General features: G+C 40.9%; 1 protein-coding gene across 4 annotated transcripts in view; it reads right to left on the bottom strand.

Annotated features, from left to right (window-relative positions):
* Window positions 1-15242, bottom strand: part of ATG2B (autophagy related 2B) — a 71123-nt gene that overhangs the window by 23008 nt on the left and 32873 nt on the right. For all 4 annotated transcript variants that reach the window (XM_039222077.1, XM_039222078.1, XM_039222080.1 and 1 more), the window contains exons 16-28: window positions 14543-14645; window positions 12506-12698; window positions 12087-12229; window positions 6932-7083; window positions 6402-6574; window positions 5821-5971; window positions 4627-4826; window positions 4378-4458; window positions 3098-3204; window positions 2853-2945; window positions 2226-2296; window positions 1645-1721; window positions 1012-1182 (exon numbers count right to left, since the gene is read on the bottom strand). In XM_039222077.1, coding sequence (XP_039078008.1) covers window positions 1012-1182; window positions 1645-1721; window positions 2226-2296; window positions 2853-2945; window positions 3098-3204; window positions 4378-4458; window positions 4627-4826; window positions 5821-5971; window positions 6402-6574; window positions 6932-7083; window positions 12087-12229; window positions 12506-12698; window positions 14543-14645 — 1715 coding nt within the window. The remainder of the gene's footprint in view (window positions 1-1011; window positions 1183-1644; window positions 1722-2225; window positions 2297-2852; window positions 2946-3097; window positions 3205-4377; window positions 4459-4626; window positions 4827-5820; window positions 5972-6401; window positions 6575-6931; window positions 7084-12086; window positions 12230-12505; window positions 12699-14542; window positions 14646-15242) is intronic.

Genomic DNA, 15242 nt, shown 5'->3' with positions numbered 1-15242 from the left:
AAAAACACTTAACAAGGGGCACCTGGGTGGCGCAGTCAGTTAAGTGCTTCACTTCGACTCAGGTCATGATCTTGCGGTTTGGAGGTTAGAGCCCCGCGTCTGGCTCTGCTGACAGCTCAGGCTGCTTCAGATAGGGGGTGTGGTGTGGTGTGGTGTGGTGTGGTGTGGTGTGGTGTGGTGTGGTGTGGTATGGTGTGGTGTGGTGTGGTGTGGGTGTGTGTGTGTGGGTGTGTGTGTGTCTGCCCCTCCCCCACTCACCCTCTGTCTCTGTCTCTCAAAAATAAACATTAAAAATATTTTTTAAAAAAGAAAAAACGCTTAACAATTAAAAATGCTAAACACACTCAACACTGTTCAATCTAGATGTAAGAGAGGACAGAGAGGTACATATGGGGGCATAAGAAAGCACTGACCTGAAAATCAAAATATCTGAATTTTGTTGCCATTTTTACTACTAGGTTGGGTAAATCACCTCAGTCTCTGGGTTTTAACTTATTTATCTGCAAAACACAGATGATAATCTTTATTCTGTCATACTAGGTTAAGGGAAACCACACAGGAGAATATAGACTGAAAACCAGACAGAACCCTACATAACAAACATGAAACCTACAGAACAGAGGTCTTCTGGAAACAATATGTTTCCTGCGTCTCCCCCTCTCGGATGCAGTTTTACACCTGACTTACACCTCACAAGCTCTTACATGCTAAGTGTTTTCTTTCTGCCCGGAGGGGAGATGAAATAACTGAAGTCTAGAAAAAACTATCATGTTGGCTAAGAAGATTAGGGTTTTGAAACAAAGAATATCAAACAGTGGAACGGTTTTCCAAAAAGGCCCCTGGATGCACCTTTCCAGACCCCACCACTCTGAAGGTAAATAACAGATGATTTTCGATGTTTCTTTGCTACCTCATGACGGTCATGAAGACCTCACTGACCACCCCTGTCACCTAAGTGGCTGCAACGGGTCACAGGGAGTAAGTTCTCATGCACGCCGCCGCCGGCTGTACCTGTGTCTTTCTTTCAGGGGCTCCCGGCTCCGTTTCCGCCTTGTTAGCCCCGTGTAAGTCCCCGTAGCTTGCGATGTATTGAATGAGATTCATTAACGCAGCACAGGAGTCCGAGCACGTTCTGATATGGACGATGTCACTGGAACAGTGTAGCTCGAAGCGCGGCTCGGTCTGGATGGAGACAAGGGAAAAAGGATGAAAACATTTTCCAGGGGCACCCGGGGCTCAGTCAGCTGAGCACTCAACCCTTGGTTTCAGTTCAGGTCATGACCTGACAGTTTGTGAGTTCAAGCCCCACATTAGGGGCTTCTCCCTCCCCTCCCCTCCCACCCCACCCCCGTCTCTCCCTCTCTGTCTGCCCCATCCCCGCTCGAGTTTGTGCTCTTTCACAAAAATAAACTTTAAAAAAATATTTTAAGAAAATTTTTTTCCAAACACAAGGTAAAATTTTCTTGTGTTGCATAGGTTTACATTAAAATAGAATTTTTCTTGCCACAGGAAATGTGTATTTATAATGAGTAAATCCCAATTTTAAAATATTTTATCTACTTTTGACCAATTTTTACAGTAAATTCAATACTTCTATAAAAAGTAGGACTTAGATAAAAATTTCCATTTATTTTAATGACTTACTTGCTCTCCATCAGAATCAGATTTCACTGCAGTGATGGTTAGTTCCAAAAGCCCCATATCCATCACACGGACATAATCTGAAAGTTTTTAAATTAACAAAATGTCGGAGCAAAGCTTTCAAAAAATGCTTATCCAACCAACATGTATTAAAACTAGCATCTCTTGGGGCGCCTGGGTGGCTCAGTCAATTAAGCCTCTGACTTCGGCTCAGGTCAGGATCTCACAGTTTGTGGGTTTGAGCCCCGCATCGGGCTCTGTGCTGACAGCCAGCTCAGAGCTGCAGCCTGTTTCAGATTCTGTGTCTCCCTCTCTCTCTGACCCTCTCACCTGCTCATGCTGTCTCTCTCTCTCTCTCTCAGAAATAAATAAAACATTAAAAAAAATAAAACTAGCATCTCTTTAAAATTCATGGCATAATTTGATGCATTTAACTGACGTTCTAAGGCCATGACAACTTCAAACTGGTGCTTAGTAAGATCCTCAGTTCAACGGCATCATTCCAGAGTTCGAATGCTTTAAAATACTCATGTACAAAAAATAAAGAGCATTCTCCTACCCTAGATTTGTTTTTCAACTCTTACCTCTATTCAAATTTATGGTAACAGTATTACACTTGTCGGACAAATGTAAAGCAGCTTCATCCATGATTATTCTGAGGAAAAAAGATAAAAATCAACATCTAAAAACTTAACTTGGAATACACAACACGTGATCACGGCACACTTAGGTGTATCAGATTGATAAGTTATCAAAGTCATGTAAAGTTTCTTACAAGTGCCATCTGACATTTCCTTAAATTTCACTGCTTCTGCTAGAAGGACTCAATGTGTGCAAAGAGGAAGACTGAATCATCTGCTCAAATTCATTTTAAATTTTCAGCATGTTTTGATAGATGCCCAAATTCATAAGACTTAAATTAGGAAAATAAAGGGTATCAGATCATATGTGAAGTTTATATTCTGTTTTAAGAAGTAAACTATCCATCCCAAGAATTCATTTCCTCCCTAAAAATGAAAAACATGGATATACAGAAGGGATGGGACGAATCATCTGAAATCTAAAAATTAAAAACCTGGAGTGAGTAGCCGGACTACGAGGAAAAGAATGCTGGTGTTAATGAAAGACTGGGACTCTTATCGGGTTTAGGTGAGTATCAGGCAGCATGTTTGGACCAGCTGCATTTAGTAGACACCAAAGTTCACAGACACCTGAGAGTAGATGATGATTTATCCAAGGCCACGCTACTCGAGACACTGAATGTTTCCACGGTGAGAAGAGATCGAATCGGCAAATAAAGAGGCCTAACACCGAAAAGAAACAAAAAAACATCACTTGGCTACCACCACAAAAACTCCCTCAAAAGGGCAGGATCAACCTTAATTTGAATTAAGTATTTTTTCAAAACTTAGTACGTATTTTGAATAGTTTTATTTTGTTCCATCTGTGAACTAACCTATAATCGAGTGCACAGCTCCAGAGATGAACGTGAAAAGTTGTAAATGAAGTTGGAGGATTATATCCCAGGACAGGTTCATCAGCAATATTCAAGAAGTATAAAATCTATAATCACAAAAATAGTAAATGCCCTGCTTTAGAAGGGAAAAAAAAAAGTTTTGATAGGACGTCCTTAATACCAATGTAAAATAAAAGATCTCACAGAAAAAGCAAAACCAAAAAGCAAACCATTTATTGAAAAACTAAAGCTGAAAGAAAATACTCATCATTTTGAAGGAATTCATTTCAAAAAGTATTTGCAAAACTAGCTTGAAATGGAGAGAGGCCATCTGACCGCTGCAATGCTACAGACATCTTGGCAAAATCCTACCTTACGAAACTGAAGCATGTATGATACACTTTCACGTTACTTTGCCAGGGACAATTCTTGAAAAAAAAATTTTTTGCTAAAGACCACTTATGCTCCCCGCCTGGTTTTATACATAATCCATTTTTGGGGAAAGTTATTCCTCCTTAAATTATACCTAACTCAGTATGAAAACCAGTCTCTCTCTCACCAACATCTATTCTCCCAAATTTCTATCTAAATGAGGTTAGACCAACCTCTCCCTTACAACCGAGCTCAGTATTCACACGAATCAGTGCTTTACCCTCACCACGCTGGGCTAAGCCTCCTGTGTTTCCTAAATGCTCTGATGAAAGCTCTCTGAAAACTTGCAAGTATAAAATATTTTCAGAGCAAAAGGAAAAGTTCCCTTTTCTAAGGAAAATGAACAAAACTCACTATGCACTAGTTTTCATTCTCACATAGAAAAGAATTAACCAACCGTATTTCATTAATCAAACAGTTGTTACACTGGAAATTAATTACAGAAATCCTTATAAATGCCTCAATGCTTGTTACTGGCTTAGGGAATCATTCTGAAATTACAGCTCTTAAGGGATATAGGGTTAGAAGTTCAATCACTACCTCATTCATTTCCCCTCTATACCAGGTGCTCCAAGGTTCTGGGACACAGAATCCCTTCCCTTAAATGACATATATGAGAACTCTGAGAGGTTTAGGGCCCAAATTTCAAGGTAAAAAATCCATTTCATTCTGGAGTGGTGATAATGTTCTATTTCAGAATACACCTAAGAGGTGGTTACATGGGAGTGTTTACCTCCGTGGAAATTCGGTGAGTGCGGATTCTGTATGACTGGTGACTCTACAGTGTGTGTATTACACGTCAGCATGAAATAAGAAGTAAACCAATCCGTGCAGAACAACTCTCTTACCTGCTCGTGCCAGCTAAGCCCAGAAGGAAGGATTCTGTGCTGGAGTGTGGCTCCTTTCAATCCCACAGCAATGAGAAATTCCTACACACAACAACACAGAGAATTCCATTTACCACCTACGTAACCCTCTAATTCAAAACTTGAAAAGGTTTTCTAAGGAAAAAATGTGTTGCCTTTTATGCGATCACGTTTAGCTAGTAATCAAATGGATGGCAAGCATTTGATGGTATAAAAATACAAAAGACAAACCTTTGTGTTGGACTCTGATTTATCAGACAGTATTTTAACTGCAACAGAGAGCATATTCAAAGGATCTCCTCCAACACCATCTGAAGCGGCTCTACTGACGCCATCTTCTTCAGAAGAATAAATAGTAGGTTCCAACCAATGTGGGCGGGTTGAACTGGGCAGTCGTGTTTCTGTAGGGAGAATCGCTCCATCCACTATGCCTATATCCACAATGAGAAGACAACAAAATGATAATCTGAAATTAGTTCATAGACTTTCGAAACTCAAAACTCCATACACTTCCACTGAATATAATGACCCAGAACCAGCTTGACATTACTAATCTGTACGTCTCTGCTAATGTTAGTATGAATGATGGTACCCTGCCAAAAAAAAAAAATTAAGATAGGAAATGATTTTAGGAAAATTAAACAGAAAAATCTGATAAACATGAAGACTGTCCAAGTATGGTTTTCTACACTTTGGGAAACAAAAAAGAAGAATGGTGCAAGTCTCTTCTATTTTCTATTCACAAGGTAACAGGGAATGTACATAAAGGGATGTTAAATTCTGTATTTGTTAGCATAAGGAGATACTGCTTAAGAGTAACAAATGTAAAGTCTCATCAACTCATTGGTGGATAATAAGATATGGTATATCCGTAAATGGAGTTATTATTCAGCAATGAAAAAGGTTAAAACACTGTCATACTTGGATGAGGCTTGGAAACATCATACAAATGAAAGAAGCCAGTCACAAAAGACCGTGTACTGAATGACTCCATAAACATACAGAATACATAAATCCACCAAGTAGATTAGAGGTTAGTTAGTGCTGGGGCGGGGTCAGGGGATAATGAGGGTTATGGGAGGGGTACAGCTAAGGGGTACATAGTTTCTTTTAGGGATGATGAAAATGTTCTAGAGTTGACTGTAATGATGGTTACAACTCTGTAAAATACTAAAAACCAGTGAAACGTAGAGTTTAAATGGGTGAAATACACAGTGTATGAATCATATCAATAAAGTTGTTGCCTCCCCAAAAAACCAAAACATCAACTCCTAATGTACAATAAGCATTACTTGGCCAGTGGCATCAGAACACCCCACAGAAAACAATTTCTATTATCAGAGTTCTGTTCTCAGTAGATTTTATGAAACAAAATTTAAACCGGTCTAAACAGAAGCGAACAAACGCACATGAAACGTGTCCTACCTTTGTGGTACAGACTGAAGCTGCTAGAATGAAGGCAGATGTAGTGCTTGTCATCAAAACCTTCGTATTTTGTCACACAAAACAAGGAACCACTGTTGAACTCTAACCAGAATTCACCATGCGTATTTTCCAACAGCTCTCCATTATCTTGCTAATAAAAAGATCGGAAAAACACAGAAGCCATTATTTAAATGCAGAAAAGGAAGAATGGCCCTTGGGTTGCTCCTTCCTGATTCAGTTTAGAAGATTCTCCCATGTGGCCACAAACTGGTCTGATTCTGGAACCACCCACCAGGGTGGTATTAAAAACCGAATAATCAAATTCTGGGTGGGGCCTCTTCTGTCAATCCCGGTACTTCATCCTTTGTACAGATGAAATTTCTAGTCATCACTTCAGGAGCAGAACCAGCATTTTTGCCAAAAGAAGGACCATATAACGCTGTCTTCCGATCTGCAGTGACAGACTGATCTTCCCCAAGTGGGAGACAACCTCACACTCCCTGGATGAGAGGACGCTTGTATAGATGGGGGAGATTTGAAACGAGATACACTCGAAACACTTTGCATTTGTAAATCCTCACCTTTACTTCTGTAAACACGGCCATTAATCCATGATTAACGCTCAGAAGAACAGACAGAAAACTTTGTGAGTTCTTGTTCTGAGAGTCTAGTTTTTTTTTCCTACGGGACCGGTAGTTGGGATCAACAGTAGAAAAATACTGCAACGTCTCCTCCTCAGATCCACTTTCCTCATCTGTGAGAAACAAATGTCAAAAATCTATGGTTCTGACAGTTATGAAAATAAAACAGTACCTGGAACAGTATCGCAATACTTATCTCACAACCTGTTTTTTACCGAAAATCTGGCATGACAATAAAAATGTACTTTCTATATTGTTCTTTCCCACTTAAGACCATGTATATACTGTCCCTAAAAGACAACATATTTCATTGATGCCATTCTCAATATGGACATAAAGTGGGGAAATACCGGAAGTTACTAAGAGATGTTATAAAATATATTACAAGTAGAAAACAGCCAAGAAACATTTTGATATCAATTGAGAAAAGGTTACTAATTTTAATTCAGAACAGATTTAAAATACATTACCATAGTGAAGTGTAGATTTAAATTGACTAAAACTATCTTTGTTGAAGGCATTAATCAGTTGGCTGGCCACGGAAAGGCCATGTGAAATATTCTCAAATGTCTCGACCGGTGAAGGAGCCGTCGGCTCCCAAAGCAGCAAGTCATTAAAGATCCTGTTATAGACACAAGGTGACAAGTAAGTACGTTAACTCGTAGTTCAAGTGGAGGTACACTAAAGCACAGGCCTTTATGAAGGCACAGGAATAATGATTTTTCTAAATGGTGACAATGGTGACACAGAAATTAGATCCTACCCAAAAAAAAAAGTTTTTAAGCATTAATTATGTTCTTCTTCTTTTTTTTTTTATGTTTTATTTATTTCTAGGAGAGCGATAGAGAGACAGCATGAGCAGGGGAGGGTCAGAGAGAGAGGGAGTCACAGACTGAAACAGGCTCCAGGCTCTGAGCTGGCAGTCAGCACAAAGCCCGACGCGGGGCTCGAACCCACGAACCGCGAGATCATGACCTAAGCGAAAGTCGGACGCTTAACCGACTAAGCCACCCAGGCGCTCCTAATTATGTTCTTTCAATGGAAAAATCACTGGGCTGGACGTAGTGCAGGGCGGTGAGAAAGGCATCTGTGCGATGCGATCCCTACTTTGCTAGCTACCCAGTTGTGCCTGTGTGGTGTGCCTCGAATTACATACACCCAAAAGCACTTTAATGGAGGAAGTTAATCTAAAACCCACGAAGAGCAAGAAAGCGGTTGACAGAGGAGCGCACACCTCGTTCTGTCTCATCTGACGGCCCCCAGTCCCACGGGGCAGCCAAAGAGGAATCATTACCCTCACTTCACACTCGGAGGAGCTGCCTTGTACGGGCCACACAGCTGACGTGCCAGGAGCTGGGGCCACAGCCCAGATCTTGTCCGGCCCCCTCCCCCACCACTCACTGTCCCCAGGGACAAGTGCAGAAGTGCAGCTTCATCAGGGAGAGTGCAGGAGACCAAGAGTGCGTGTGAAGCGGGAACACAGGAGACCCACTCACGAGCGGCCCCGCCAAGGCAAGGGCGGTGACTGAGACACGTCAAGCCAGGCGACTAACACATCCTACTTCTTCAAAGAAACCTGTCACTACCCCACGCCCTTCTGCTCCTGCCCCCACCCTCAGCACCCAGGCTTCACGTTTCCACGAAAACAGACTTCACAACGTCCTCTCTCCCTCAGCAAAACCTTCACGTCTAACTCCATCATGGCACCCATGACACTCTATTTTCTTGCTTCCCCTTCTCAGACTGTAGCCTCTGAGAGAGAGCACGCAGGTCCTGGACACCTTTACATGTGCTCGCACAGTGACTGTCACATAACAGGCAGCGAGGATTTGGTGACCGACAGGGAAGGACTGCCAAAAGCACAGCCTCACATAAAGCCTAGTGTGAATACCACTTACGGTGCCAAGCCATGATGTAGCCCTGGCCCTTCCTGTGAGAAGCCACTCGTCTAGGAATTTTCTGGGCCAATTCCCGAGCTTCTGAAGCCCTAGAAATTATAAACCGGGACGGAGTACTAGGACTCCCAGTAGACTGAAGTCCCCACTCCAAGGGCTCTCCATTTGGACGCGTCAGTAGGTGAAGAATACCAGTGACATGGGCCAGAAATAGGTCTCATCTCAGCCATGATGACAGCTGGGGCCCCAGACAGTGCGGTACTCATTGGCTGGCTGGGCTCTCTTGGGCATATTACTTACTGGACAAAGAAACAAAAGAGTCTAAGCCCTGATCTTACTTTGAACTCCTATATAAATAAATAACGACAATATAAAAGAAAAAAAAAAAACAAAATGAAGAATTTTCTCAGGAAATACTCTTCCTTTACTTACTCCCTACAACTATTATCTTCGTAAGCTAAAAAGAAACCATTACTTTATCTAAAATCTGGAGTTCTGGTAGGTGACCTGGAGATGTAAGTTTCATATGATTTTACATTTTGGCCTAAACACAGTCCTGATACCATTAATACTATAAAACACTGGATGGTGTTTCTACTACGAAGAAAACAGACAAGACATTTAAGGGCACATCGCCGCGGTTCTGTGGCTATAAGCCTAAAATAGAATATGTTCAATAAATATCTGATCTAGAAATTTTTTTTTTTTACATTCTATTCTAAATACAACTTTCTATCTCAAACATTTAAAACAGAAAAAATGGGCCTGTACCTGAGACTGTGTGTCTAAACAGCCAGCTGACCAAGGGACTGATATATGAATAAACCAAGATCCTAAATGTATGGAGTTAAGGCAGAGTTGGTTATAACTCCTGCTCAGAGTTATGTTTTTAAATGTATGAAAATTAAAAATAAAAATAAATAAAAGTAAAAAATTATATACAATGTTATACACGTGTATATTTTTATATATAATATAAAATTAAATTTATCTATACTGTAAAATTGATGTTAAAATTATATAATTACATAACATGATTATATAATTAAAAGGGCAATATTGAAACATTTCGCAAAACTCGAATGGGGTCGGAGGATTAGGTAGGGCAGAATATCAACTTTTTCACTTTGATGGCTGAGTTATGATTACATGGAAGAATGTCCTTGTTTGTGGGCAATACACATTCAAGTGCTCAGAGAGTCTCAGGTGAGCAGCTCACTCTCAAATGTTTTGAGGGATTGGGGGGAAAGAGCTCTTTGTGATGTTTTCTGTAAGTTTGAGAATATTTGAAAACCTTAGTATTAGCGTCAAAATAAAAACGTACATATTTAAAGGCAAACAAGGAGCAAAGACCTCACACCTGGGAGCGTGGATGCGTGACTTACGAGACCCGCCGGGTAAGGAACCCTCCGTATCTATGTAACTGCGGGCTCTGGGCAGCAAGAGAAGAGGGCAGAGTGAGGTTCCACAGAAACGCTCTTGAGGAGCCCCATTTAACCAACTCCTCAGAAGAACAGATACTCTGGCTCCCCGACAGGTGCAGCCACCTGCCCCACGTGCCATGCTGACTGATGTCCCCATATGCTAACTGCTGGCTCCTTGGGGCTACTCTCCAGCACACCTGAACCTGAGAAGTCTGCTCCCACCAGGCGAGCTCGACGTTCTGTGTATTCAAGTGTCCTCGTGTTTGGCCTCAAATGTGCTCATCCCAGCTGTATTTAAGTATATTTTCATAAAATACTGTGCTAACAGGTGACTTTCAAATATATAGACTGGAAAAATCTTAAAACCCAAGAAGGATTTTGCACTCAGATTACTTTGAACCTGTTTTATCAGAAACTGAAAATTACAGACAAACCCTTTTGGGTACAACAACAACAACAAGGTCCGGTCTTGTATTTAAAACGTGGTAAATGAACATATTTATAAACTGAATGTTTAAGGTACATATTTCTGTTCTGATGTTGCACTTTAACCAACAGCCACCTGCTCGAGCAAATGTAGGAAGAGGAAGAAATGGACTAAGCCCTCTGACCTCTGGGCTGGACTTTGAACTAGTCTTTCATTTTTCTGTCTTAGCCTTGCACATCTGTCAGCTCTTAGATATTTCTCAACTATAAAAGAAGAGTGGTTGAGAGATCAGTGGTTTCCAAACTTTAGATCACGCATAAACCCTAACTGCTAAAAACATAAAAGCCTTCTGATGTGAATTTACAAATTATGTTTTAATCTACATATTATGTATATCAGAAGATATATACACCTTATAAGACTTTTTAAAAAGTTAAACAGAAGAACATTTTCTTCCTACATTTCAATGGACTGTCCTATGAATCTATCTCATCATCAAGACAACTGAACTACATAGATCTTTCTTGAACTTAATTTTCTGGTTCTAAGATCAACAGCCTTGGTCACTCGTAGGCAATAAGGAGGTTCAGAGCTTATTATTAACAGGTAAGGGATAAGAGCCAGGGACATCTGATACTAAGTAAATGTATGGCGGAAACAAGGAGCTTCTGAAAATTAATAAAAATGAAAATAACAAGTTTTACATATGGGAAGCTAGTGATAAAAAGACACTAAGAACATCTTTTTCTAGAAAAGCACATGACCATCTTTAAAGTATGCTACAGAAGAGACTCCTTCCGTGTATGGGAATGAGGACAGTAACAGAGGACCACTGAGTGCTCACCATATGCTCGGCACTGTTCTCAGAACTTTCCGTGTACTGTATCCTCTAATCCTCTAAACAACCCTTTGAGACAGGTATAAGTATCACCCACTTTTTTTATAGATAAGGAAACTGAGCTTAGGGAGGCCACATAAGTTGGGAAGGTCTTCAGAGTCTAGGATATTTCAACTCTTCCCACGTACGTTGGGAAGGTCTTCAGAGTCTAGGATATTTGCTTGGCATGTATGTTTAAGGATATTTATAATCAATTTAAATTGTTACACACAAATTGACAAGTTTAAGTTGCAGAATTCTAACAAGCTGCTTTTTTAAACTCTGAAAAAAGATGCTCCTTATAAAAGATTGAATTTTTTTTTTTAATATTTTTTATTTATTTCTAGTAGAGAGAGAGAGACAGTGTGAGCAGGGGAGGGTCAGAGAGAGAGGGAGACACAGACTCTGAAATAGGCTCCAGGCTCTGAGCTGGCAGTCAGCACAGAGCCCGACGCGGGGCTCAAACCCACGAACCACGAGATCATGACCTAAGCGAAAGTCGGATGCTTAACCGACTAAGCCACCCAGGCGCCCCAAAAGACTTTGAATTCTGAGTGTACCCCAGTACCCACTGGCCTTATATACAGGGATCGCCCCACCAGCACCTGCTGGCCCTCCATACAGGGATCCCCCCACCCAGTACCTGCTGGCCCTCCATACAGGGACCTCCCAACTCTTTTCATATCACTGCACACACAGAAGACATATTTGCTCAGTGCCCAGTCAGAGGTAGGGTGACAGACAGCAACCAGCCAACCACAGTGGAGGAAATAAACATTTCACACACAAGTAACTGGAGTTACCAGACACACTGGTTAGGAAACTCTGCTATGACAACAGCCCACTATAACGGTAAGTTTTGAAATCAACAGCACACAAAGTACCCAGAGATGGCAGATAATATTAAAAGCAAGGAAAGAAAAGGGGAAAGTGGGGAAACAGGGGGGCAGTTAGGCAGAGAAGTCCAATCCCAAAGACTCAACTAAATGTGTTTAAACTCACCTATTATACAGCTTCTCATAAAAACCTTTGTTCGGTAGTGTTATATGAATGCTGGGCAATGTAAGTTCTAGCACATAGTGAGAATTGCTGATTGCTTTATCCTGAAACTCTGTCATTTCCACAGGGTCTCCTGGCATCACCATCTAAAATATAACAGTTTGGTGCAGAAAAAGGATCAAATAACCATTTCGTATTTAAAATAAGAGTAGCATCTTCTTACCCTATGCATAGGACTTGGTGTGTGAGCAATTAAACAAACATGTAATAATTGTAACCAAGGAAGAAATAGACATTATTCAGTCTTGCAGTTAAAAACCCAGCAAAAATAGTATACGAAGTATTTTTTTTTAATTCAGAATGAAAATGATTGGTATATGACAGAGGATAACCCTCTCGTTGCTCGCTCACTTTTATCTTACCTGTTCATTTTCAAACATGACTCTGCGAGAAGAAAAGGGAGAAGGCGCTGGTCTTCGCAGGTCACAAACGTCCTTCAGGGAATGAGCACCACCTTCCTCTTCTTCCTGGTAGCGGCCGTCATTCTCTTCTTCCTCAGCTGCTATTCTCTCCAGAATGGAATGCATAGCTGGCGGATTTATTTTCAGTACAATTCTGATAGCAAAGACAATTTAAAAACTCAAGGTCTAAGAGAAAATTGCAAGGCTTTAACCTTTCTGCAAACTAACACAAAAACCACTGACGACAGGATTCAGCTTCTCTACAAAGTCTAATTATTGACATGTAACCACTTCAGAGTGCGGTGTAGCTTCGAAGTACAGAAGTAAATAAAAGAGGGGCGTTAACATTTTACACTAGGCTAACTAAAAATCTGATCTTTTGAGGATAAAAGGTGATCTTTGAATTTCACGAACAGCCAGCGAATTTTACCTAAGAATTCTATTTATCATCATAAAACCAAATGCTTCAGGGGTTTGCTCTGCCATTATGGAATGCTTGCTGACCTAAGAGACCTACGTTCTAGAAATTGTTCACATGGAAAAGGAGAGGTTGATAAGGGAATAAGCTAGAACTGCAACAATAAAGTAATTTTTCCTTTAGGAATGAAAGGCTTGCAGGGCTGTTGCCCTCGGCCCCTCCCTTCCTACCCCTGCTCACCACTAGTAAAGGCTCTGCAGTCTCCTTAACACCACTGCGAGGCGGCCCGACGTCCCCAAACGAAACAGTGGCCCTGTACCTATAACGGGTTTTCCCCCTACGTAGGTGGGCAGTTGATTCAGTGATGAACAAGGACAACCATTTCCTAACTTAGATACTCTCATATCAAATGTGCTTCCAAATTAAGTGAAGTAGATCCATTTCTTATGATGGAAACTCATACACTAAATTGCCCATGACCAGGCACGTACTGAACACGCCCATCCGAAGAGCCTGCCAGGCCTGATACACTGAGGGCGTGTGTAACATAAGGCAGGCAGAAAACTGGGGCAGGCAGAAAACTGGGGCAAAAAGACAGACCACTTTAATTCTCAGGTTTCAAATATTCAGCTTTCAATATAATAAAAAGTCACTATTTCAAGTAAACTACTTGAAATATATCTTTTAAATATCTCCAAGCCTCCTGTCAGGCCATTAAGTTAAATAATAATATACAAGGAGTGACAACTGTGTTACAGAATAATTAGTAGTCTATAATAAATATAATTATTTTATTAATTCTAAGAAATCCTGAGGTAGTTCTTGATACCCACCCACCTGCACACTGGAGTCACCTGGTGTAATTTTAGACCGACTCTTCTGATGCCCAGGCTCGAACCCAAAATCTCAGGGCAGGGTCCATGAGTCAGTATTTTGTAAAAGCTCCCAGATTTGAAAAACAGTGTCCTAAAGAGATCACGGACTAGAAGACTCATTTGACAACTAACCACTAAATGATGCCACACAACTCTTCTCCTAGAGCCCTGGCGGGTTTTAAGAGTTCAGGATTCTGGGGCGCCTGGGTGGCTTAGTCAGTTAAGCGTCCGACGTTGGCTTAGGTCATGATCTCGCGGTTCGTGGGTTCGAGCCCCACGTCGGGCGCTGTGCTGACTGCCAGCTCAGAGCCTGGAGCCTATTTCGGAGTCTGTATCTCCCTCTCTTTGACCCTCCCCTGCTCACACTGTCTCTCTCTCTCTCTCCTAGAAAAAAAAAAAAAAAAAAAAATTAAAAAAAAAAAAAGTTCAGGATTCTTCTGTCCCTCTAGTTAAACTGTGTAGCTTGAGACCAGGGAATACACTTTACGCTTCTTCTCACACGATACCAACAGATACCTTTCACAGAGTAATACACTCAATATACACTTTTAAGTTTATTTTATCCATCTTCCTCTGAGCTCTCCCATTAAGGCTAAATATTTCTAGTTTAAATTCATAGCCAAAATGTCGATTCATACCACTGCAGCAGTTTATTTTTGAAAGGATAATCTCACTAAATGCCTATCATACACATCTGCTACTCACCGTGGCCAGTCGAAGTCATCTGATGATGCTGTATCTCCATCTACCCCACTACACACATGGAAAAACTTAATAGATGGTTCTCCTTTATCTTCCTGGAAGGACCCTAAAGAAACAAGACTGATTCACTAAAATGCATTTTGTCTCAAGTGCTAAAAGAAAAAGTGGTTTCGTTCTTACATAAGCACAGATCCTCTAGATCAGGGACATGGGGCAACATGAAATTGTTCAGCACTTATTTTTTTGTCCCTATCTCATGGGTACATGTAGGGAGACAGGATGAGCAGATGAATTAAAGATGATGTTTTCTGTTCAGATTCAAATTCTTAGGTACCAAGTTCAATGTATGTAAGGTGCATAATCATGACATAGTAAATACAGCAGGTGCCACTTACTGAGGGCCTCTAAATGATTATTGTACATAAAGGTTTATACAGTTAATCTAGGAACACAGGGATAATAACTACATTTCTTAAATGTTTTGTACCAAGCGTGGGAAGAATTCCCTCCTTTCACAATAACCAATGCATGATTTTTCAGTCCACTTTACAAAGGACTTTCTCCCAGGATACTGAGTTTCCTATCGCTGTAGATAAGATCGGATAATCCCCAGATCAGCAAGTCAACTGTAAATATCTGTAAAGATGTGTAAAACTCAGAACAAGGAGAAAGAGGCTTTGCAGCATTCCCCTATAGAAAAGTA

This window comes from Hyaena hyaena, unplaced genomic scaffold (genome assembly GCF_003009895.1).
Source record: "Hyaena hyaena isolate Hyena2069 unplaced genomic scaffold, ASM300989v1 scaffold_1053, whole genome shotgun sequence".
In the NCBI taxonomy this organism is placed as follows: domain Eukaryota; kingdom Metazoa; phylum Chordata; class Mammalia; order Carnivora; family Hyaenidae; genus Hyaena; species Hyaena hyaena.
Note: the sequence above shows the minus strand (reverse complement) of the source record. Positions and strands in the feature narration are given on the sequence as shown.